Raw genomic sequence first — 26,521 nt, 5'->3', positions numbered from 1 at the left:
ATGCATGCCTTGTAAGCTGTCCCTAGGCTTACACTCTGGTGTTTCCTACACTCCAGCCATGGCGGAATGAGTCTTCACCTGACGCTGTTCAGGCTGTTTGCTCAACCTGGAATACCCTGGCCCCACTCTACCTTCAAAGCTCAGCTCAAATGTCACTTCTTCCATGAAGGCTTCTAAATCTCCAAGTGAGAATAATTCTTCCTTGTGCAACCACAGCCTTTGCCTGGGCTTCTATTATAGCACTCAGACCACTCTGTTCAGTGTTTGAGCTAAGCTCCTTGGGGACAAATCTGTGGCTTATTTCTTTGTGAAAAGTTGCTGACTTCAAAGACCCTTGGGAAAGAGTTGGTAGGTGGGTGCAGACTTGCTCTGCGGCTGAAGCTCCTCAGGATTCTAATTTGCTATGCCACCCCACATTAAATCTTTAACAATTCTTTAAAAGTTCAACTGGTTTACTGCTCCTGTCTATGGTAGAGTTTTCCTTCTTTTCTCACTGTAACACAGATAAAAGAACTAGTCACTTTCAGGAATTTAGTTCAGATGAGTTCTAAAAAACTATGATTTTATAGTTTAACTGGGTGGAAACTACAGTTCATGCCATATACACACAATAATTATTTGAAGAATGGATAAATGAATGGTAAGGAAATTGTTTTTTTATTATAGGGTTTGCAACCAGAAATGCTATTCTTAGCATATACAACTACAAATAGAGCCTCAAGTCAAAACAGATATCCAGTTTTAAAAAAGCAACAACTACTTGTACCCTCAATGTCAATTTCCTTAGGCATATTTATAAATATTTTTACAAAAATTGAAAGAACACACAATGTGAATGGCTAAGTTTATAATAATGTGTTGTCTTTTGACATACGACTTTTTTTTTCTCACTTTGAAATGATTTCTGGCCCATCAACAATGAATAAGGGGGCAAACAGATAAAACGATTGGTAATTTTTAAAGTGAACTACTCGGCACCAGTTGTAGTTGTTTTCTGGATGGTAAAATCATAATGAATAATGATCTCTTTTTCTTCAGCTCTGTAATCTACAGGCATACCATAATTGTAACCAGTAGCTTAAAAATATGACCTTTTGTGCTACTCCATACGTCTCAGATTTTTATCTCTATAATAGTCAACTGAACCATCTTCTTGGAGTACATGTGAAGATGGAAGCAGGCGTGAATACAGTGTGAATCTGCTCTGTCTCCTTGGGTTAAATCTGTTTGAAGGATCTATTCTTTGACTATTTTCTGGACAGGCCAGTCTAATACAAAAGAAGAAAGTTATTTTTTTAACTTACTATTTGAATATTCAAACAAAAGCAGAATAATACACATACACGTGCCTATCACACAGATTCATCAATTATAATTTTGTCAATCATATAGAAACATTAATTACAATCACAGATGGAACAGGGTTAAAACTTCATAGAGAACATTGTGCTAAAGGAAGAAAGCAGTAAATGTATTCTCGTACCAACAGTCAAATGGTGAAGGTAGGGAGAATCATTACATGATACAATACAGTAAAAATAAATAGAAGGGTAAGATCCTTAATTGTTTAAAAGGATGCACCTTGCTGACTGATGAGAATTAAAGGAGGTAGTAGACATTTTGTTAGGAGAACCAGTACCACAGTAACTGTTTGCCTATTCCCTTTTTACATTATAGGCAATCTCTTCTAGAACATTTCTTTGACAGTAAAAAGCTGGAGAAGTTGAATAAATCACCTATTTTAGATTAAAATTTTTGCTTTTTACATATTCTTAAACCTAAAATCTCTATTAATAAGCCTCTACTAAAATTTTTACTAAAATATACTAGCAGGTTTTTAATGTAAATATTTGATAGACTCGATGGCACTGGGTTTATGGAGTACACCTATGAAAATATATATATATTTTCTTGCTATAGTCCCTTATCCAAATTGTTAACATGCTGTGTTACAAAAGCTTGTCAGTAGTGGGTAAATTAAAAGGAAGAGAACAAGGTAACTCTGTCTTGCCTATCACTTGCCTTATTTTTTTCTCAAACCAAGGTCTCTTTTGGTCTATCTTAATTTTTCCTTTTGGATCCTCCACTTGATCGGAATACCTTTTTTTTTTTTATAGTAGCTGAAGAAGTTAGGGCAGTAAGAAACTCAGTAATTTAAAACAAAAACTCTAACCTGATTCTATAAGATAGTTTAATACAATCTGATATGGAGTATCCTTTTATACTGAAACTTACATTCTTTCACATAGGATACTTGTAACCCTGAACTCACACTGGGTACTAACAGGAGGAGAAGGAGCCCTGGTGGTGCAGTGGTTAAGCACTCCGCTGCTAACTGAAAGGCTGGCGGTTCAAACCCACCAGCCACTCTGTGGGACAAAGATGGGGCACTGGGCTTGATTACAGCCTTGGAAACCCTATGGGGCAATTTTACCCTGTCTTACAGGATCTATGAGTCTGAATCAACTCAAAGGCAATGGGTTTGTTTTATCAGGAGGTTAAAAAAAAAAAAAAAGGCTAAGAAAATATTTTTTAAAAAATATTTTATTGTGCTTTAGGTGAAGGTTTACAGAATAGTTCCCCATTCAACAATTTGTGCACAGAATGTCCCAAGATATTGGTCACAGTCCCCTCAATGTTCAGCACTCTCCTTATTTTTGCCCTGGATCCCTGTAATATTTCATCCGGTTTTCGTACCCCTTCCTGCCTTCTCGTCTTCACTTTTGGGCAGATTTTACCCTTTTGGTCTCATATAATTAAGTGTTCTAAAGAGCTCGTTCCTCTCAGGTGTTGTTTATTTTGTGGAATCGACTTGACGGCAGCGGGGGTATGGTTTGGTGGAAACCCTGGTGGCATAGTGGTTAAGAGCTACAGCTGCTGACCAAAAGGTCAGCAGCTCGAATCCTCAGGCAATCCTTGGTTCTACTCTGTCCTTTACGGTTGCTATGAGTTGGAATCAACTCAATGGCAACGGCTTTGGTTTCTTATTGTTGGGCTGAAAGGTAGTCTCTAGGAATGGCTTCAGTTCCATGTTAGAAGGGTGTCTTAGGGGTTCCTCCAGTCTCTATCAGATCTGTAAGTCTGGTCTTTTTTATGGATTTGATTTTTGTTCTACATTTTTCTTCCGCTCTGCCAGGGACCCTCTATCATGATCCCAGTCAGAGTGGTTGGTAGTGGTAGCCAGGTACCATCTAGTAGTTCTGCTCTCAGGGTCACGTAGGCTGTGTTTCATGTGGCCCATTAGTCCTTTAGAATAATTGTTCCCCGAGTCTTGGTTTTCTCCATTCTCCTTTGCTCTGGCCAGGATGAGACCAACAGTTGTATAGTTGTATCTTAGATGGCTTCTTGAAAGCTTTTAAGGCCCCAGATGCTATTCACTGAAGTAGGATGTAGAATGTTGTCTTTGGAATTACGTTGTGCCAGCTGACACAGATATCCCCTAGTCTATCGTTCTTCCCCCTACGAGGTGTTCGGTTATGCCCAGGAAGTGTCTATGGCTATACCCCCGTGTGTTTTACTGTCTATATCAATAAACACGCACCATCAACATGTGTATGCAGTAGTGCCTGCAACCCAACCTCTATCTGCTGGTGGGTGTGCTCCCTTGCCCCCTCCCATTCCTCTTTAGCATACCTCTGTGCCTATATATCTGTAGATTATTTGTTAATACTATTGTTGTAGGGTTGTCTATGACTGCCCTTTATTCTTGAGTTCCTCTCAGTGCCTTCTTTGCCTTGGTCCTGTTGTGCCGACTTCTCCATTGTATAATGTTTTTCCCTTCACCAATATTAACACCTTCTTCTATCTAGTTGGTGATTTTTCCTCCCTTCCCCTCCCATCCGTGATAACCTTCAAAGAATTGTGTGTGTGTGTGTGTGTGTAACCCTTTTCTTGATTTTTTATACTAGTGGTCTCACACAGTATGTCTTTTTGTGATTGAGTTATTTCACTCAGCACAATATTCTCCAATTCATCCATGTTGTGAGACGCTTTGCAGATTCGTCGTTCTTTATCACTGCATAATATTCCATTGTGTGTACGTACCACTTTGTTCACTGATCCACTGATGGGCACTGAGGTTGTTTCCATCTTTTCGCTACTGTGAATAGTGCTGCAACGAACATGGGAGTGTGTGTGTCTATTCTTGTCACAGCTCTCATGGCTCTGGGGTACGTACCTAGAGTAGGATTGCTGGATCATCCTGTATTTCTATTTCTAGCTTTTAAAGGAAGCACTACACTCTTTTCCATAGCGGTTGTACCATTTAACATTCCCGCTAGCAGTGTGTAAGAGTTCCAATCTCCTCATAACCTTGCCAGCATTTGTTTTCTTTTTTTGGCTAGTGCATTTTTGTCAGGATGAGATGGTGTATCATTGTAGTTTTGATTTGCATCTCTCTGATGGCTAATGATTGCAAGCATTTTTTCATGTGTCTGCCACCTGAATATCTTCTCTGGTGAAGTGCCTATTCATATTTTTTGTTCATTTTTTAAATGAGTTGCTTTTTTGTTGAGGTGTTGAAATTTTCTATATATTTTAGACATTAGCTCCTTGTCGGACATGTTGTAGCTAAATTTTTTTTCCCAGTCTATAGAGTCTCTTTATACTCTTTTGGAGAAGTCTTTTGTTGAGAAGTGGTGTTTAACTTTCAGGAGGTCCTATTTATCTAATTTATCTTCTGCTATTTCTGCATTTTTAATTATGTTTGGTATGCTATTTATGCCATGTATTAGGGCTCCTGGCATTGTCCCTATTTTTTTCCATGATCTTTATAGTTCTAGGTTTTATATTTAGATCTTTATCCATTCTGAGTTGGTTTTTGTGTATGGGGTGAGGTATGGGTCTTACTTCATTTTTCTATAGATATCCAGTTTTGCCAGCACCATTTGTTAAAGAGACTGTCTCTTCCCCATCGAATGGACTTTGGCCCTTTATTGATGATCACCTGTCCATAGGTGGACGGATTTACTTCTGGGTTCTCAATTCGGCTCCATTGAACTATGTCTGTCATTGTACCACTACCAGACTGTTTTGACTATGGTGGCTGTATAGCAGATTCTGAGATCAGGAAGTGTGTGGCCTCCTACATTTTCTTCTTCTTTAATAATGCTTTACTTATTCAGTGCCCACATAAAGTTAGTGATTAGTTTGTCCATCTTGTTGAAGAATGTTCTTGGGATTTGGATCAGGATTGCATTGTATCTATAAATCGCTTTGGGTACTATTGACATTTTCACAATATTAAGTATTCCTGTCCAAGACCATGTTTTTCCATTTATATAGGTCTACTTTGGTTTCTTGCAGTAGTGGGTTGTAGTTTTCTTTGTATAATCCTTTTATGTCCATGGTTAGATTTATTCTTAACTATTTTATCTTTTTTTTTTATCTTTTGGGGGGCTATTATAAAGGGTATTGTTTTCCTGATTTCCTTTTCAATGTTCTTTATTGATGTAGAGGAATCCAACTGATTTTTGTATGGTGCTCTTGTATGCTGCCACTTTGTTGAATTCTTCTATTAGTTCCAGTAGCTTTCCTGTGGACTCTTTGGGATTTTCTATGTATAGGATCATATCATCTATGAATATGGATAGCTTTACTTCTTCCTTACCAATTTGAATGCCCTTTATTTCCTTTTCTTGCCTTATCACTCTATCTATGACTTCCAATACAATGTTGGATAGGAGTGGTGACAAAGGGCAAATTTGTCTGGTTTCCGTTCCCAAGGGGAATGCTTTCAGTATCTCTCCACTGAGGATAATGCTGACTGTTGGTTTTGTATATCAAAACCAAATCTGTTGCCATCGAGTAGATTTTGACTCACAGCTACCCTGAAGGACTGAGCAGAACTGCCCTACAGGATTTCCAAGGAGAAGCCGGTGGATTTGAACTGCCGACCTTTTGATTTGCAGCCAAGCTCTTACCCACTCTGCCACCAAGGGCTATTTGGTTTTGTATAAATGCCCCTCATTATGTTGAGAAATTGCCTATTTTATTGAGAGTTTTTATCAGGAATGGGTGTTGGACATTATCACATGCCTTTTCTCTGTCAATTGAGATTATCATGTGATTCTTTTCTTTTGTTTTATTTATGCCGTGGATTACACTGATTGATTTTCTAACGTTGAACCACCCTTGCATGTCTATTATGAATTCTACTTGGTCATCATGTACTGTTTTTTTTTTTTTTTTTTTTTGATATGCTGTTGAATTCTATTGGCTAGGACTTTGTTGAGGATTTTTATGTCTCTATTCATAAGGGCGACGGCACTGGGAACTGGGTTATTCATAAGGGGTGTTGGTCTGTAGTTTTCTTTTTGAAAACCAAGTAACAGGAATATATTTATTATAGCTATGTCCAATCAAGATTGGAAGAAGGCTCATTAACAATCTGCAATATGCAGATAATACCACCTTGTTTGCAGGAAGCAAAGAGCACTTGAAGCACTTACTGATAAAGATCAAAGCCTATAGCCTTCAGTATGGATTATATCTCCACATGAAGACAACAAAAATCCTCACAACTGGACCAATTAAGTAACATCACAATAAATGGAGAAAAAACTGAAGTTGTCAAGGATTTCATTTTAATTGGATTCAAAGTCAATGCCCATGGAAGCAGCAGTTAAGAAATCAAATGATGTATTGCATTGGGCAAATGTGCAGCAAGAGACTTCTTTAAAGTGTTAAAAAGCAAAGATGGCACTTTGAGGTTGGGTGGGGTAGGGGTAAGGCGAGAGGCTCATGTTGTGGTCCTTCAGTCAGGGGAGGCAGTCAGGGTATGGGACCTTCCACTGCCTCTAACCAGGAGGATGGGGTGAGGGAAAGTGTCCCTTCTGCTAGAACACACTGATGCCAGGGCACCTTGCATCCACTGCTGCCAGTGAGTGGGACCTGTCCCTGCTTGAGTGCGAGGAGGGGGAGCTGTCCGGCGTCCTGTTGGGTGGGAGACCTCCCACATGATACTCCGTGGATCCATCACCTCATGCGGACCACTCACCCGAGGTCAGGGATGCATCTCCTGAGTATCTCTAGTTCTGGATCCTGACTACCTCCTTGCTTTTGCTTCTCCCTGGGTGTGTCTATAGAGTTTCTCTGTTCCTTCTGGGAAAGCCTTGAAGTTGCTTTCCTGTGTTCTTCACCCAGGGTCACTGCTGACTTTGACTTAAGATGGCCATGCTAGGCCAGGACAGCTGGCTGAGCTCCTTTGTTCTGTGCTACTCCTCGTTCGATGTGTTTGTTCACTTTTTCCTTCCAGCTGGTGTTTGGTTCAGTTCTTAAGACCTTCTTTTTTGATATTCAGGGTTCCCAGATTGTTATCTGCTTCTGTTTTGCTTGTTTTTTTGGGTCTTTGGTGCAGGGGGACATTATGATGCATGTAACTAAGCCACTGTCTTGACTCTTCCAAAGTCTTTTACATGTCCTCTTTTGAATACTATAATGCTCCTAACCCAGCTCACAATCAGTGATAGGTTTTCCCAAGGGATGTGAGGGATTTTTTTTATTGACTGACCTTGTCCAATGGAAGACAGAGGGCTGGGACTGTGGTGCAGACTTGTAATAATGGGATAAAGCTAAGTTATCAAAAGGGAAATGAAATTTAAACTTCTGGATTAACTGGTACCAACTTCTACCCACTGGAAAACCGGGTACAGAAGAACTGGTTAATCAGTTTTGCAACCCCAAGCCATAAGGAATAAGTTCCAGTCATTCCAAGAGGCCATGACCATGCAGGCGTTATAATTCTGAATACATGTGAATTCATTAAATACTTGTTTTCCTATATGTTTACATGTAAATGGTAGGGATTAGGAATAGGCTTGAAAAAGATGGTCATAAAGCTAAATCACTACCTCTGACACCTGCCTCTGCAATTACCAGTTCCAAAATTCCTGTGAAGTGACGAAGGTGAGGGAGAAAGATTAGATTGGTAGATAAGTTCTGACAGAGAAAAAAACAGTTTCTAAAGAAAACCATGATGACCCATACTAGGTTCAGGCAAGAGTTCACATCTATCCAGGCATAAGTAGAATAATGTATAACTGGAGAAAACATTCTAAATCAGAAGGAAAAGCACATAATAACTTTCTCTCCCTACATCTCTTCATTTCCCTTCTCAAACCTCTGTCTCTTCTATGGCTTCATTTTCTATCTTAGTACATCTCTTTTCCTGGTTTCTCTTTTTATTTCTATTTCTTTTTTTATATCCTTTCTTCCTTAGCTTGTTCTTTCCCCTTAGTCTGTCTTGCTTCATCTTTCTCCTCCTTTGTCTTGCCCTTCAATTTGTGAGTCAATCCTCTCCTGATACTTCTACTTGCATGCTGCAGATAAAAAATTACTAGGTGGCAAAAAAGAGGATTCCTGGGTTATAGAGGTTAAAAATGATTTCTGTGACACATCTGTAAGGAATATTAAAAGAACCCTTGTCTAAAAAATTTTGGCATTTCCTTGAGACTCCCATTTTTAATAATCTTTACTCCTAACTTATGGTCAAGAATTAAACCATTTAAGTCTAATTTAAGTTATATTTACTTGCAATCTTGGAATTAAGAGTAAAGCTCCAATTCATAGCAATCAGAAATAAACCTTGGTTGTAAACTTAATCTACAGAATGACAAACCTTACTTTTAGCTTTGGGTGATAATTTATAGTACTTTTGAATGTTTATCCAAATAGCCTAATCTGAAAGAAGTCTGAGTGTTTTGCTGAAATCAAGTACTTTTCTTTACTGTTCCAAACAAAATGACTCACCTGACTGAATACCAATCAGGACATATGTTATCTGGAAGTAAGTGTTCTTGAAAGGATCTTGATCTTTGTAAGGACGTTTCATGCTCAAAGTGCAGGTCTTCCAATGGTATCTGCTCTTGTGGATCACAAGACAGGTGATCACAGTAAGATACATGCCTTGGTCCAGTTTCATTGCTGAAATCAAAATTTCTTAATTGCATTTGCTTCAGAAACTTTTGAAAAGATGGTCTCTGTCCATAATTTTCTCTGAGAAATCATTATTGGAATGGTCATGAAAAGGTCCTAGTGTGTGCTCTAACACTTCATCAGTATATTCTAAATCTGCCAAGTTCATTCCATCATGAGAATAGTGCTTGTGGAGAGGTTTTTGCCTTTGAAAACCACCTCTGTTGAGGTGATTAAATCCTTGTATAGGTACCTGGCCCAGAAGATCACCATGAAGTGAGTACTCACAGTGGTTATGGAAAGGTTGTCGTTTTTGTCCCTGACCTTTGTTAACAAAACCAAAATCTTTCCTTGGAAATGTTTTCTGAAAGTTACTATAGGCCTGACAACTATGAACGGAATGTGTCTTTTGCCCACAAGCTTTGCTAACCAAATCAAAATCATCTCCACGGTCTGATTCATGAGAGCTACTATGAAGCTGGTGATCATGAAATGGTCCTGGTCTTGTTCCATGTATTTTGTTACTGAAATCCATCTCTTCTTGGGAGATACCATAATATCAGTGTTTAGCAAAAACTGAACATCTTGGTCCAGATCCCTTGTTACCCAAATCCCAATCACTCAGGTATCTTTCTTTTGGCATGCTGTCACTACAGTGGTGTTCATAAAAATCCTCATGCTTCTGGGTGGGTCTGTTGTTGACATAATCATAATCCTTTATCTGTACATCATTTAGAGGGTACTGATTATTAAGAAGCCTTGACTTTTTCCCAGATCTGTGAGGAAAAAATACATTGTAAATCCTTTTTATTTTAACAATAAAGAATAAATGCCATGCAGTTAGCAAAATACCCAATTCAACAGGACATAAGGTTACTTTGTTGTGATGTTCCCAAAATTGGGTTGTGCCTCATTTGTGCTTTTCTCGTCTATATTTGCTTAGGAGCCCAAAACCCTCTCCTGTAACTATCAGCTCGTAAATTTCCAAACAAAAGTGTGTCGATATTAAACAGAATACATTTTTTTTGGTAAAAACTGGTGATCAACACATTTCACGGTTTATCTGGTGGATTAAAGGAGTAAATCTTACAAATATGGCTGATGGCATGCTGGATTACGTAATGACTTTATGTCAGAAGAAACAAAATATATATTGATCTATTGCTCATTTACTCTTAATACGAATGGAGCTTAAAAAACATTTACAATCTAAGTAACACATCTGGGATGTTTCCAGTTTTGAGCTATTATGAATAAAGCTGTTCTGAACATTCACGTACAGGTTTGCTCCTCTGTGGGGACGTAAGTTTTCATTTATCTGGGATAAATGCCGAAGAGTGCAATAGCTGGGTCATATGGTAAGTCTATTTGTAGTTTTATAACAAAAAACATACCCACTTGAAATAGAGATAAAAAGAGGGCTACAAAGCATTTAGAATGAAAAAAAATACTACTGTTAAAAATCTAGGATGAGCTACTATAATTGACCATAAAGTTAGCATTGTGCTTCCCAGTAACAAGACCAAAAATGAAGTTTCATCCAAAACAAAAATAAAAGCCTCTAAACAAAAACAGACACCAACATCATCTGAAAAGAAACATACAGTTTCTGATGCCAACTTCTAAGATGGATTTTTCCCAAGGATTTATTCATAAGGACAGGAACATGATTCTTATTTTCAATTTGGAAGATAAACAAATGTTGCTTTAGAATGGAAGAGCAGAGATTATGTGAGGGAAAGAGACTGTCAAGACAGATATGAAGTGCCATGGTCAGCTGAAGAGCTCTGTATACCCTCTTAGACATTTTATGCCTATCTTATGATGCTACTGCCTAATACAGTGCCTTGTACTGCTCAAGCATTCCTTCTCCTAGGAAAAAGGAAATATCAGAACTGTTCAGGTGGAAAAATGCATCATGTTTTTTGGTGCAAATTAAGGCTTGATGAAAAGCAAAGTGAAAGAATAGCTCACTAATGTCCAATTTAATTTGTATTAGTTCACAGTAGAAAATCTCAATTTAATGGAAATAACAGCTACATAATATTTAGTTTAAAAACAAACCAAATACAAACACCAGCTATTCCTCCTCATTTAAAAGAGTACCATGTATTCTGAAATTTACTTATATAGGAAAATGCAAACTTTTTTAGTAAAAGTAGAGAAACAAGATTTCAAGATTTTTTTCCATTGATTTGGGGTTTTATATCAGTTTATTAAAATGTGTATCTATGTAAGTCATAGAGGAGATTTGAGTACCATTTGTTAGCCTTAATTCAGTTTAAGATACATTGGCAGAATAAATACAAATTATTACTTAGACTTATAGCATTTTGGATTTTGAAGGGTTCAGAGAGATTACCTAGTTCAATACTTCCCAAATAGTTTGGAGAACATTAGTGTCCCACATCATGACAATGCATGTTCTGTGGAAAAAAAAAAAAGAGTTCTGTGCTCATATAAGTTGGGGAAATGCTGAGTTAAATAAAATTTAATAAACGTCTTTACAGCAGGATTTCTAAGGGCTGTTAATATGTTAATGTTCATGGTGATAAGAGATTCTTTTTTTCTACATTTCCCAAATTTATTTGACTTAAAAAGAACCACAAAATCTTTTTTCCACTATAAAACTAATAATATCTCATGAAACACTAGTTTCATATGTCCTTAGAATACAGCTTAAGGAAAAGGAACTGGTTTGTTCCAACTGCTTTAGGTTATGAATTAAATAACTGTGGTCTGAAAGGGTTTTATTACTTGCTCTAGATCATGTACATTTAGTAAGTGGCAGAGCTAAGATATGAACCCAAATTTTCTGATTCCCAGTCCCATAGGTTTTTCCCCCTACTATACCAGTATCAGGAAACCCTGGTGGTATAGTGGGGCTGCTAACCAAGAGGTCAGCAGTTTGAATCTCCAGGCCCTCCTTGGAAACTCTATGAGGCACTTCTACTCTGGCCTATAGGGTTACTATGAGTGGGAACTGACTTGGCGGCAGTGGGTTTGGTTTGGTTTTTTGGTATAGCAGTATCAAAGAATATGTTTCATAATTTTCATTAAAAATTCATCTAAAAGCGCATTACTAATATTTACCCATGTAGGTCTTCATCTGGGGGCCAATCTCTGGATTTTTCCATAGAATTGGATGGGAGACCTGCATCTTCATCAGAATCCCAGACATCCATTCCAAGATTGCTAGAAGGAAAATATCAATACACAGAAACTTGAAATTCAATTTAGAAATTTAAGATGAACACAAAATAAGGGACAAAGGCAAAGCTGTGAACCATTTGTATCTTAGAAAAATCACATGGGTAGTATTGTTTAAATAAAATTTGAGTCTCTGAAGTACCTAAGCACAATATTTTAAATCTATATGGGACCTTGCTATCATCAAATCCAAATTCCTTATTTTACAGATAAGAAAAGTAAAGCCTAGAAAGAATAGGTCACTTGTGACTAGACAGTGGGAGAACTGGAGCCATTTCTGATTCCCAACATCAGTGTTACCTCCATTAAACAAACACTTAAATCCCACACTGTTTTCAATTCTATTCAATCTGACAAATATTTACCAAGAAGAAAAATACTATTTCATCTAAAAAAGCCAATTGAAGATGGTTTATATTTGATACATTCAGATATAATTTCTGAAACTGGCTGTGATAGAGCAATAATGGTCTACCAAGGATGTCCATGTCCTAATCCCCGGAATCTGTGAATATGTTACCTTATATGGAAAAAGGGACTTAGCAGATGTGATTAAGTTAAGGACCTTAAGATGGGGAGTTTATCCTGGATTATCCAGATGGGCCAAATAAACCACATGAGTCTTTAAAACTGAAGACTCTTTCCCAGCTGTAGTCAGAGGAAGACATGACTACGGAAGAAAGGCACAGAGAGACGCAATGTTGCTGGCTTTAAAGACGGAGAAAGGGGTCCAGTAGCCAAAGAATGTGTGTAGCTTTTAGAAGCTGAAAAAGGCAAAGAAAACAGATTCTCCCCAGAGACTCCAAAAAGCAATACAATTCTGCCAACACTTGATTTTAGCCCACTGAGACCCACACTGGAGTTCTAACCTTCAGAACTATAAAATAATAAACTTGTATTGTTTTAAGCCACTAAATTTGCACTAATTTGTTACAGTAACAACAGAGAACCAATATGTTGGCACTGATCACAGACTTAATTTCCAACTTCCTCTCTAGTTCAAGCTCAGCTAAAATGTAGGCATGTAAAACAGAACTCTGATTTACCAGCGCAGTGCATCCAGAGGGTTCTCAAACTTGGCTACACAAAATAACCACTTTTGATCTCGATTTGATTGCTCTGGGGTGAGGTCACACATCAGAGTTTGTTGTTTTTTTTTTAATCCCCTTGTGAATTCTAATGTATGATCAGGTTTGAAAATCTCCATTCAAGGGTAAAAGAAAATAAGCATATAAATTACCTATTGGGGGAATAATCTTATAGAAAAAGGTACTCTAATATGCAGCTGGGATTTCTCAGACAACAGATTAACACTCTTTCCTCACCCACAAGCTGGCATAGGTAGAAGTGATATTAACAGCAATTAGCACAGGGCTGCCAAGCTGAAAAAAGCTGTGCTTCACTGAAGTATTAAAGGGCTGTCCCTTAGATTTTAGCCAAGGGGCTACGTATACAACTGCTGTCACCTGTGTCCTGATGCTTTCAATGACTTTAGACAGCTGGTTAGGCTGACTTCCTCCTCTTTCCAAAACTAACTTGGGTGAATAGGACTAAGTCAAAGACCTGGAAATTGGCCCAGATTTTTTCCCCCTTAACCATCCATATCTTTTAATAAGTCTTTTAAAACTCAACTGGGAGGCAAAGCCAACATGGTATTATAGACATGTACCACACTGTCCCTCTATAGCAAAGACCCAAAAAACTAAGTTAAACAGATCTCCTGGAACCCTAAACATCAAATGAAGGAATAAATTACCAAGCCACCACGAACAGTGGACATGGAGTATGAAAAGACAACTTCACGGAGCTCCCAGCACTAGACAGAGCACCTGGTAACTAGGGATATACAGTTTCCCATCCCTCACCCTTCTTCCCTCTACGTGGGCTGTGGTCCCTCAGCTGGGGAGACGCTAGCTCTCTGCTGCTTGGATTCACCTCACGCCCCACTGGTCGGCCCCTTCAGTGCCATTTTTTTGTTGTTGTTTTTTGACATTTTTTTGTTTCTTCTCTCTCATCACCTTCCCTTCCTTTCTCCCAAACACCTGGTGCTGTGTGCCATTTCTGTTCCTCTTGACAGGCTGTACCATGCTGCCTGGCTAGGGAACCACTTCCCCAGTCAATGCTGCCACACTGTTGGGCTCCCTTGGGGCATTTATTTTTTCTCGGTTTCTTGTCTCTCTTGACCTTCCTTCCTTTCCTTTCTCCTGACCACCTAGCCATGTGTGCCATCTCCATCCCTTCTTGATGGGCTGTGCTGTGCTGCTCGGTTGAGGTGCTGTTTCCCTGGTCCATGCTGCTACACTGGTGGGTTCCCTTGGGGCATTTTTTAAATTTTCTTTTTTTTCTAGGTTTCTTGACTCTCTCTATCTTCATTACTTTCCTTTCTCCCTACCACCTGGCCACGTGTACCATCTCCACCACTTTTTGACAGGCTATGCCACACCACTTGGCTGGGGAGCCACCAGCACATGTCTTCCCCAGTCTGTGCTGCCACGCCAGTGGGTTCCCTCTGGGCATTTTTTTTCTCTGTTTCTTGTCTCTCTTTACTTTCCTTTCTCCTGCCCACCTAGCCACACATATCGTCTCCACTCCTTCTTGACAGGCTGTGCCACACCACCTGGCTAGAAAGCCACCGGCACACAGCTTCCCCTAGTCTGTGCTACTCCAACGGCAGTCTCCCTCAGCACTTTTTGTTTGTTTGGCTTTTGTTTCTCTCTTCTTTCCCATACCCACTTAGCTCCACACATCACATTCTCCCCCTACCCTCCTACCTATCTGCACCGTGCACTGAGCACTGCACCCCCAAGTGGCACAGGTGTGGACCACCAGACCCCACCCTGCACTGCCCTTGGCCTTGCCCTGTTGACCCCGGTATGTGATGCAAACAACCCATCCCTGCTCCTCCCCCTCCACTGGACTCGCCATGCTGCACCATTGCTAAGTGATTGACCTTCCCCACCTGGACAAGGTGGTGAGAAGTATCGTGCCCATAGATGAGCAAACACCAAAGAACACTCATCCCACTTGCCCAGACATAACTAAATAAAACAAAAAAGCAGGATGAAACAAACAAATCTACAATCAATAAATGAAGAAAATAATTCCTGAATGTCCCAAGGACAGCAGACAATATCAAAACATATAAAACAAATAGGACAGGATGGCTCCAGAAAGTATCCAAAATAAAATAACAGATAACCTTCCAGTGGAAGAAAAGGTATTGGAACTACCTGATCGGGAACTCAAAACTCTAATATTCAGGGTTCTTCAAGAGATGAAAGAAAATGCAGACAAAAATAAGGAAAAAATAGACAAAAGTATGAAAAAGACAGACAAAACAATGAATAATTCAGGAAAATAATACAGAAACAAAATGTCAAAATAAACAACTAGAAATCATGCAAAAACAGCAATCAGAAATCCAAAATATAAAGCAAGAAGATTTCAGAAATGGATGGTGTTACAGAAGGTTTTAGGAGCAAATTTGAAACAATGGAAAATAGGATCAATGAAATTGAAGACAAATCCTTGGATACCACTTGTATGTGGAAAAACCAGAGAAAACAACAACAACAACAACAAATGAAGAAACCCTGAGAACGGTGTGAGATACAATCGAAAGCAAAAATCTGTGAGAGATTGGAGTTCCAGAACAGGAGAAGAAAATGGAAAACACAGAGATGATCACTGAAGAATTGCTGACAGAAAACTTCCCTACTATCATGAAAGATGAAAAACTGACCATCCAAGAAGCTCAACAAACCCATATAAGATCTCAAAAGAAAATCGCCAAGACATATCATAATCACACTAAAACCAAAGAACCCTGAGAGCAGCTCAAGAAAAACAAAGAGTCACATACAGAGGGTAAGCAATAAGACTAAGTTCTGATTACTCAGAAGAAACCATGTAGGCAAGAAGGCAATGAGATGATATATAAAAAACCTTAAAAGAAAAAAACTGTTAACCGAGAATAATATATCCTGCAAAACCCTCACTCAAATAGGATGTCGAAATTAGGACATTTTCAGATAAAAAGAAGTTAAGGAAATACGTAAAAACCAAACCAAACTTACAAGAATTATTAAAGGGAGTCCTTCAGTTAGAGAACCAACAACATCAGACAACAGCATGAATCTAGGACACAAGACTGTATTAGCCAGGTAGCAACCTAGGTAATGAGCTCTTAAGGATAAGACAAAACTAAAAGACTTACAACAGGAAACCAGAGAGGTCAATCTGTAAATGACAACAACGTCAGAGCAATAAAAGAGGGAATAAATGGTGTAGGTATAGAACTTTCAAATGGAGAGGAAATCAAGGCGATATCAAGTTAATGTAAGACCGGTTCAAACTTAGGAAGATGGGGTAAATTTCAAGGTTACTGCAAAGAAAGTTAACAAACCAACTCATCAAAATAAAGAAAAAATAAAGTCTCAGTAAACACGAAATCTGTAAAAATGAAAGAAACAAACAAAAAATCCACAGACAAAAGGAATTCAGCACAAGAGAGTAAGAGGAACAAAGAAAACATCATTGCCACGAAAACAAAAAGGCACTACAAAATGACAATAATAAAACCACACCTATCAATAATCACACTGAACACAAATGGCTTAAATGCACCCATAAAAAGAGAGTGACAGAATGGATTGAAAAAACAGGACTCACCAATATGCCGTCAACAAAAGACACACCTCAGAAACAAAGACATAAATGTATTAAAAATCAAAGAATGGAAAAAATATATCAAGCAAACAGCTACCAAAAAAGAGCTGGAGTGGCAATACCAATCTCATAAAATAGACTTTAAAACAAAATTCACCATAAAAGAACAAGAAGGGCATTATATAATGATTAAAAGGAAGATATAACCATTTTTTTTTTTTTATAACCATAGTAAGTATGTACACACCCAGTGACAGGGCTCCAAAATACATAAAACAAACTCTAACAGCAGTGAAAAGAGAAATTGACAGTTCCACAATAGTAGGAGACTTCATCACACCACTCTCAGTAAAGGACAGAACATTTAGAAAGAAACTCAACAAAGATGCAGAAGATCTAAAGGTCACAAGTAACCAACTTGACCTTATAGACATATATAGAACACTATAGCCAACAACAGCAAAGTACACATTCTTCTCCAATGCACATAGAACATTTTTCAGAACAGACCACATCTTTGGCCACAAAACAACCCTCAAAAAAATCCCAAACACTGAGATAATACAAAGTATCTTCTCTGATCATAATGCCATAAAAGTAGAAATTAATAACAAGAAGACAAAGGAAAAAAATCAAATACATGGAAATGGAATAACACCTTGCTTAAAAACCACTGGGTAATAGAAAAATCAAAGATGGACTAAAAAAATTCCTAGAATCAAATGAGAAGGAAAACACATCATACCAAAACTTCAGGACACAGCAAAGGCAGTGATAAAAGGTCAATTTATAGTAATAGATGCCCCATCAAAAAAGAAGAAAGGAACAAAATCAAAACATTAGCTACACAACTTGGAGAAATAGAAAGCGAACAGTGAAAGAAGCCCACAGCCACCAGAAGAAAGGAAATAATAAAGACTTTTGGGTTAGAGAATAGAAAAACAATACAAAGAATTAACAAAACCAAAAGTTGGTTGTTTGAAAAGATCAACACAATCAACAAACCACTGGCCAAACTGACAAAAGAAAAAGAGGAGAGGACACAAATAACCCAAACAGGAAATGAAATGGGGGACATTACATTAGACCCAACTGAAATAAAAAGGATCATAACAGAGTACTATGAAAAACTATACTGTGACAAATTTGAAACCCTAGAGGAAATGGACAAATTTCTAGAAACACACTACCTACACAAACTGAAGTTGAAAATCTGAACAGACCCATAACAAGAGAAGAGATTGAAAAGGTAGTAAAATAGTTCTCGACAAAAAAAAAGTCCTGGCCCAGATGGTTTCACTGGAGAATTCTACCCAACATTCAGAGAAGGGCTCACCACAGTACTATTCAAACTATTTCAGGACATAGAATAGGAGGGGATACTTCCGAATTCATTCTATGAAGCCAGCATAACCCTGATACCAAACCCAGAGAAAAACACCACAAAAAGAGAGTATCATAGGCCAATATCTCTCATGAATATAGATGCAAAAATTCTCAACAAAATTCTAGACACTGGAATTCAAAATCATATCAAAAAAAAAAAAAAATACACCACGACCAAGTGGGATTCATCCAGGTATACAAGGATGGTTCAACATTAAAACAATCAACATAATCCACTACATAAATAAAAGAATCACATGATCATCTCAATTGATGCAGAAAAGGCATTCGACAAAGCCCAACACCCATTCCTAATAAAAACTCTCAATACAATAAGCATAGAAGGGAAATTCCTTAACATAATAAAGGGTATCTATACAAAACCAACATCATTCTTAATGGAGAGAGGCTGAAAACATTCCCTTTGAGAACAGGAACACAACAAGGATGCCCTTTATCACCACTCCTATTTAACATTGTGCTAGAAGTCCTAGCTAGAGCAATAAAGCAAGAAAAAGAAATAAAGGTCATCCAAATTGGTAAGGAAGAAGTAAAACTATCCCTATTTGTGGATGATATGATAACGTACATAGAAAACCCAAAATACTCCACGAGAAAACTACTGGAACTGATAGAAAGATTCAGCAGAGTAGCCCGATACAAGATAAACATACAAAAATCAGTTGGCTTCCTATACAACAACAGAAAGAACTTTGAAAAGAAAATCAGGAAAACAATACCTTTTATAATCCCCTAAAAAAATGACATACTTAGGAATAAATCTAATCAGGGAAGTAAAAAATCTATACAAAGAAAACTATAAAATACTACTGCAAGAAACCAAAAGAGACCTACGTAAATGGAAAAAAAATACCATGATCATGGATAGGTAGACTCAGCATTGTGGAAATGTCAGTTCTACTCAAAGCAATCTACAAATACAATGCAATCCTGATCCACATACCAACAGCATTCTTCTGTGTGTATGCGTGCGTTTTAAGTGAAATTTACAATTCCGGTTTCTCATACAAAAACTTATGCACACATTGTTATGTGACCCTAGTTGTTCTCCCTACATGTGACAGCACACTCCTTCTCTCTACCCTGTATTTCCCGCGTCCATTCAACCAGCTCCTGTCCCCCTCTACCATCTCATCGTGCCTCCAGATAGGAACTGTCCATAAAGTCACATGTGTCTACTTGAGCTAAGGAGCACACTCCTTACCAGTATCATTTTATGTCTTATAGTCCAGTCTAATCTTTGTCTGAAGAGTTGGCTTCAAGAATGGTTTTAGTTTTGGGCTAACAGAGTCCAGGGGTCATGACCTCTGGGGTCCCTCCAGTCTCAGTCAGACCATTAAGTCTGGTCTTTTTACTAGAATTTAAGTTCTGCATCCCATTTTTCTCCGGCTCCATCAGGGGTTCTCTCTCGTGTTCCCTGTCAGGGCAGTCATTGGTGGTAGCCAGGCACCATCTAGTTCTTCTGGTCTCAGGCTGATGGAGTCTCTGGTTTACTTAGCCCTTTCTTTCTCTTGGGCTCATATTTTCCTGGTGTCTTTGGTGTTCTTCATTCTCCTTTGCTCCAGGTGGGTTGAGACCAGTTGATGTGTCTTAGATGGCCACTTGCCAGACTTTAAAACCCCAGGCGACACTCGCCAAAGTGGGATGCAGAACGTTTTCTTAATATATTTTGTTATGCCAGTTGAGCTAGATGTCCCCTGAAACCATGGTCCCCAGACTCCTGCCCCTGCTACTCTGTCCCTCAAAGTGTTTGGTTGTATTCAGGAAACTTCTTAGCTTTTGGATTAGTCCAGTTGTGCTGACTTCCCCTGTATTGTGTGCTGTCCTTCTGCTCACCTAAAATAATTCTTGTCTACTATCTAATTAGTGAATACCCCTCTTTCTCCCTTCCTCCCCACCCTCTTAACCATCAAAGAATATTTTCTTCTGTGTTTAGGCCTTTTCTTGAGTTCTTATAATAGTAGTCTCATACAATATTTGTCCTTTTGTGTCCAACTAATTTCACTCACCATAATGCCTTCCAGATTCATCCATGTTATGAGATGTTTCACAGATTCATCATTGTTCTTCATTGTTGCATAGTATTCCACTGTGTGAATATACCATAACTTGTTTGTCCATTCACCCGCAGATGGGCACCTTGGTTGTTTCTATCTTTTTGCTACTGTAAACAGTGCTGCAATAAACATGGGTGGGCATATATCTATTCGTGTGAAGGCTCTTATTTCTCTAGGACATATTCTAAGGAGTGGGACTGCTGGATCATATGGTAGTTCTATTTTAACAGCATTCTTTAAAGAGATGGAAAAACTAATTATTAACTTTATACAGAAAGGGAAGAGGCTCTGGATGAGTAAAGCACTATTGAAGAAGAATAAAGTAGGAGGACTCACTCTGCCTGACCTCAGAAACTACTATACAGCTACGGTAGTCAAAACAGCCTGGTACTGGTATGACAGACACATTGACCAGTGGAATGGAACTGAGAACCCAGATGTAAATCTATCCACCTAAAGTCACCTGATCTTCGACAAAGACTCAAAGTTTATCAAACAGGAAAAGACAGTCTTTTTAACAAATGGTGCTAGCAAAACTGGATGTCCATCTACAAAAAAATTAAACAGAACCCATACCTCACACCATACATAAAAATTAATTTAAAATTATCAAAGACCTAAATCCAAAATGTATAAAGATCATAGAAAAAAATAGGGTCAATGTTAGAGGCCCTAATACATGACATTAACAGGGTACAAATCATAACTAACAATACACAAGCACCAGAAGATAAGCTAGATAACTGGGATCTTCTAAAAATTAAACACTTATGCTCATCAGAAGACTTCACCAAAAGAGAACCTACAGACTGGGAAAACAAATTTTGCTATGACAGATCTGACAAAGGTTTAAATCTCTAAAATCTACAGGAAAATCCAACACCTCTACAACAAAAAGATAAATAATCCAATTAAAAAATGCGTACAATGGATATGAACACACACTTCACCAAATAAGACATTCAGGTGGCTAGAAGACACATGAGGAAATGCTCGCAATCACTAGTCATTAGAGAAATGCATATCAAAATCACAATGAGATACCATCTCACCCAATATTACCAGCACGAATCAAAAAAAAAAAAAAAACAAATAACAAATGTTGCAGAGGCTGCGGGGAGGTTGGAACTCTTATATAATGCTGGTGGGAATGCAAAATGGTACAACCATTTTGGAAAACGATATGACACTTCCTTAAAAAGCTAGAAATAGAAATACCATATGATCCAGCAATTCTACTCCTAGGAATATATCCTAGAGAAATAACAGCCATCACACGAGCAGACATATGCACACCCATGTTCACTGCAACATTATTCACAATAGCAAAAAGATGGAAACAACCTAAATGCCCATCAACAGATGAATGGATAAACTTTGGTGCATGTACAGAATGGAATACTACACAACGATGAATCTTAGAAACATCTCACAACATGGATGATCTGGAAAGCATTATGCTGACTGAAATAAGTCAATCACAAAAGGACAACTATTGTACGAGACCACTACTAGAGAAATTCATGAAAAGGTTGAAACACAAAAAGAAACAATTTTTGATGGTTATGGGGGGAGGGGAGCAGTAGGGAGGGAAAAATACTAACTAGACAACAGATAAGTGGTATCTTTGGGGAAGGGTAAGACAGTACACAATACAGAGGAAGCCAGCAAAACTTGTACAAGGCAAGGTCATGAAAGCTCCATAGACACATCCAAACTCCCTGAGGACCGAATTACCAGGTTGAGAGCTGGGGACCATGGTCTCAGGGAACATTTAGTTCAATTGGCATAACATAGTGTATAAAGAAAATGTTCTACATCCTACTTTCGTGAGTAGCGTCTGGGGTCTTAAAAGTTTATGAGTGGCCATCTAAAATACTCCACTGGTCTCACCCCAACTGCAGCAAGGGAGAATGAAGAAAACTAAAGACATAAGGGAAAGATTAGTCCATAGGACTAATGGATCACAAGTACCACAACCTCCACCAGACTGAGTCCGGCACAACTAGATAGTACCCAGCTACCACCACTGACTACTCTGACAGGGATCACAAAAGAGGGTCCCAGATAGAGCAGCAGAAAATGTAGAACAAAATTCTAACTCGCAAATAAATAAAAGGCCAGACTTACTGGTCTGACAGAGACTGGAGAAATCCTGAGAGTACGGCCCTTGGACTCTCTTTTAACTCAGTTCTGGAGTAACTCCTGAGGTTCATCCTTCAGCCAAAGATTAGACAGGGCCATAAAACAAAATGAGACTAAAAGGGCACACCAGCCCAGGGGCAGGGGTGACAAGGCAGGAAGGGACAGGAAAGCTGGTAATGGGGAACCCAAGGTCAAGAAGGGGAGCGTGTTGACATGTTGTGGGGTTGGCAACCAATATCACAAAACAATATGTGTATCAATTGTTTAACGATAAACTTATTTGTTCTGTAAACCTTCAACTAAAAAAAAGTACAATTAAAAAAAAAATTAACTCTCTTTTCTCCCCATTTCTTCTGCCACTGCCTTCAATTAAAGCCTGATTACCTTTTCCTTTAATTTCTGTAATTGCTTCCTAACTGGTCTCTGTGCTTCTAACCTGGTTCCATTCAAATCCATCTTCCTCTTTGGTGCCAGAGTGATGTAATATACATACCTGATTATAAGAGTTCTCCTATGTAAAATGTTCCAGTGACTTTGTTTCACCTCTAGACTAAGATCCAAATCTTAATAAAGCAAATCGGGCCCTTCATGCTCTGACCCTTGCTTGCCTGCCTGCCTGCCCACCTGCCCCTACATGGGCCTATATTCTAATTATTCTAACTACCTGTGAATCTCCTATGCACCATACTATAATGCCTCTGTCATCTAGCTTAAATTGTTTCCTTTGCCTCTTCAACTCCTTTTAGTTTCAGCTCAGACACCAGACTTCCCTTACTTAACTCCCCCATCTACCTTCTCTGAGTACCCATACTTTCAGTATCTGAAATTACCTTATTTATTACATGCCTTTCTCTAGCACCATCCATCCATTCAGCAAATGTTTGTGGAATGCCCAAAATGTGCTAGACACTGTTTAAACACTACAGATTCAGTAATTAACAAACCAGTTAAAGTCTCTGCTCTCAAAAGAGAGACAGATCCTCAACAAGTAAAATAAAAGATATCACTTCTGATAGTAATGAGTACTTTGAAGAAAATCAGACAAGATAATGTGATAGACAGTGACCGATAGACATTAAATAAGACAGCCGGGGAGGTGGCCCCTGGTGACAGCTGAGCTGAGACCTGGATGATGAGTAGGCTATGCAAGACAGAGAATTCTAGGCAGAGGAAGTCCACATAAAGCTTTACAAAGGAAGGGACCTGGCCTGTCTTGTTCATTGCTAATAACAAAATTCCTTTCCTCTTAATAGATTTGTTTTACTTTTATCTGTTCTCATAATTAGAAGCACAAGCAGACTCACTTAAACAATTGGTAAGAAATGCCTGGCAAAGTAAATGCTTATTTGAGTACTGGGACTACTATGCTCAATTTTACATACAAATCCTTTTATCACATTACCACACTTAGGAACTGTGGCACTAAGAACACCTAAATTGAAAATGGTCTCATCCTCTCTTAAAATTAATATTGTATAAATATTCAGTTTTATAAAACAAAGAAACTTCTTGCCCTTGGTCCTACTTTTAATCTCTGGAGCTACATCTATACTTGTAGAATCAAATACAAATACTTAGTGCTTACATCCCATTTAAGAATTTCCCCATTCCCTTTTTCCATATTGGGAATTTATTTCTATAAAATCAATACCCAGAGTCAATGAAGACTTTGTTCATTTTATTTTGGACCCAAACGGGGACCCAAGAAAATCATCTGTTTCTAATTGCTGTCTTTGTGGTGGTCAAAACCAAAGTCCTGGAAGGACTTAACTGTCCCACTGCCATATTACAGAAGAGATGAAATCCAGTCATCACCCAACTTGCCTTTCCAGTGATTTAAAATGTAATATATAAAATTGAACTCAATACTTGACATACAGCAGAACCACCTATGTGTGCAGTGCAAGGACTATATCCTTTGACTTACATGTGAAACTTTAAAACATCAACCTTTAAAGTACATTATCTTTTAAATCCTTTGTATTATACTGCATCAAATAGAATTCCTTGTTCTTTTTCATACGAACTGCTAAGACAGGTCTCTATATCTTGTCAAAGAAATTTTTAAAAAATGAACAATTATAAGATTACAATTGTATCTCTATAAATTTCATCTTGGTTTTAGCTCAGCATTTTGAAACCTAAGCTTGTTATCACAGTGATTTCCTAATGTGGCTTATTTGCAACAGAATCACCTTGAGTACTTAAAAAACATAAAATTCCTGGGTTGTCTTCAGATTCACCAGGTGTGGGGTGGAGCCTAGGGAGTGTATATTTAAGAAGCCCTCAAGTAATTCCCAAGACACACCAAGATTTGAGAATCACTGTTTTCTCATATTAGTTAATCTTCCTAGACTGTCACTTTTGGTATGCATGCATTTTATGTTGACAGCAAAAGTCACTAATAAAAAGTCTTATCAGCGAAAAAAGAAAAAAGTTCTCAAATCAATAACCTAATTTTACACCTGCAAGAACAAACTAAACCTAAAGCTAGCAGAAGGAAGGAAATATAAAAGATTAGAATAGAGATAAGGGGAATAGAGAATAGAAAAGCAATAGAAAGAATCAACAAAATAAAAAATTAGCTCTTTGAAAATATCAATAAAATTGACAAACTTTTAGCTGGATTGACTAAGAAAAAAGAGAGAAGGCACAAATAACTAAAATCAGAAATGAAAGTGACCCTACAAAAATAAAAAGGATTACAGTACTATAAAAAATTATACACCAAGAGGTGGGTCAAGATGGCGAAGTTAGTGGACGTTCTGATTTACTCCCCCAGCAACTCACTCACTGAACAACGAACGAATAAAAACAAGCACAGACTGACATCTCAGAACTCCGGACAGCAGCTGAGGTACTGGAGAGTAGGCATGAGTCTAGAAGCAGGGGAGAGGAGGAACAGAGTTGGCTCAGATGCCAGGAGATCCTACCCGCTAACATCAGGAGCTCTTGCTCATTGCAGCCATTTTGGGATGGGGTCCGGATAACACCCCACACACGGAACATAGAAAAGGAGCTAATATGAGGAAGCTCTACCCTTATTTTTTATTAAGGTGGTGCAAATTGGCTGTGGGAGTTCGTGGGCCATACAACTGGGAGGGGGCAAAGGGAGACCGTAATGCTGCGTGAGAGTGCTGTTCAATCTTGCTGAGGCCTGTGATGGACAGGTACTAACACTGGGAGAAACTCCAAGGGCAGCAGGATGAGGGGAATACTTCAGACTGACAAGGACTGTGGGAGTGTTTTTGCAGGGGTCCCAGTGAGGGAAACACATAGAGAGCCTCACACCATTGCCACAGGAAAGTCGAGCCCTACCGTTTACAATAGCATCTCTGACAACTAAATCCTCCCCTCCTGCACATGTGTATTGAATTCCAGAGACCAAGCATAAAGAACTCCTAGATCAGCACTGAAAAAAACCTAAGGGTAAGAGTGCCATCTAGTCGTTCTCAGGAAAAAATAACAAGACTACTGCCACTGGGTCATTCTGACTCACAGCAAACCTGTGAGGCTGAGGGGACCTGCCCCATTGGGTTCCTAGGGCTGTGAGTCTTTGCAGAGGTGGTCTGCCACATCTTTCTCCCATGGAGTGGCTAGTGGGTGCAAGCCCCACCCTTTTGGTTGGCAGCCAGGTGTTTGGACAGGCAGCACCAGGGTGCCCAATCAGAGAATTCCCTCACAACAAACAGAAGACAAAATTTGAAGCAAAAAAAAAAAAAAGGTAACAAAAGGCCCAAGTTCAGCAAAAATTATTAAAACACATGAAATCACAAGAGAAGCAGAAACAATCAAAAGCAAAACAAACCTACATCATCCTGAGACCAGAAGAACTAGTTGGTGCCCGGCCACAATCGATGACTACCCTGACAGGGAGCACAGCAGAGGACCCCTGAGGGAGCAGGAGATCAGTGGGATACAGACCCCAAATTCTCATAAAAAGACCAAACTTAATGGTCTGACTGAGACTAGAGGAATCCCGGCGGCCATGCTCCCCAGACCTTCTGTTGGCACAGGACAGGAACCATCCCCGAAGACAACTCATCAGACATGAAAGGGACTGGTCAGTGGGTGGGAGAGAGATGCTGATGAAGAGTGAGCTAATTATATCAGGTGGACAC

At 38.7% G+C, this 26,521-nt stretch overlaps 1 protein-coding gene across 2 annotated transcripts in view; it reads right to left on the bottom strand.

The window, feature by feature from the left end:
- Positions 1–2,478: 2,478 nt before the first annotated feature.
- Positions 2,479–26,521, bottom strand: part of LOC111750363 (RNA/RNP complex-1-interacting phosphatase-like) — a 75,233-nt gene continuing 51,190 nt past the window's right edge. Inside the window, exons 7-9 of one of the 2 annotated variants that reach the window (XM_064269543.1) lie at positions 12,007–12,108; positions 11,276–11,339; positions 9,578–9,689 (exon numbers count right to left, since the gene is read on the bottom strand). In XM_064269543.1, coding sequence (XP_064125613.1) covers positions 11,276–11,339; positions 12,007–12,108 — 166 coding nt within the window. In that variant the 3' untranslated portion in view covers positions 9,578–9,689. Of the gene's footprint in view, positions 9,690–11,275; positions 11,340–12,006; positions 12,109–26,521 lie in introns of both variants that reach the window. The other variant, XM_064269542.1, reaches the window with a different exon arrangement.

The sequence above is a fragment of the Loxodonta africana genome, chromosome 16 (genome assembly GCF_030014295.1).
Source record: "Loxodonta africana isolate mLoxAfr1 chromosome 16, mLoxAfr1.hap2, whole genome shotgun sequence".
In the NCBI taxonomy this organism is placed as follows: Eukaryota; Metazoa; Chordata; class Mammalia; order Proboscidea; family Elephantidae; genus Loxodonta; species Loxodonta africana.
Note: the sequence above shows the minus strand (reverse complement) of the source record. Positions and strands in the feature narration are given on the sequence as shown.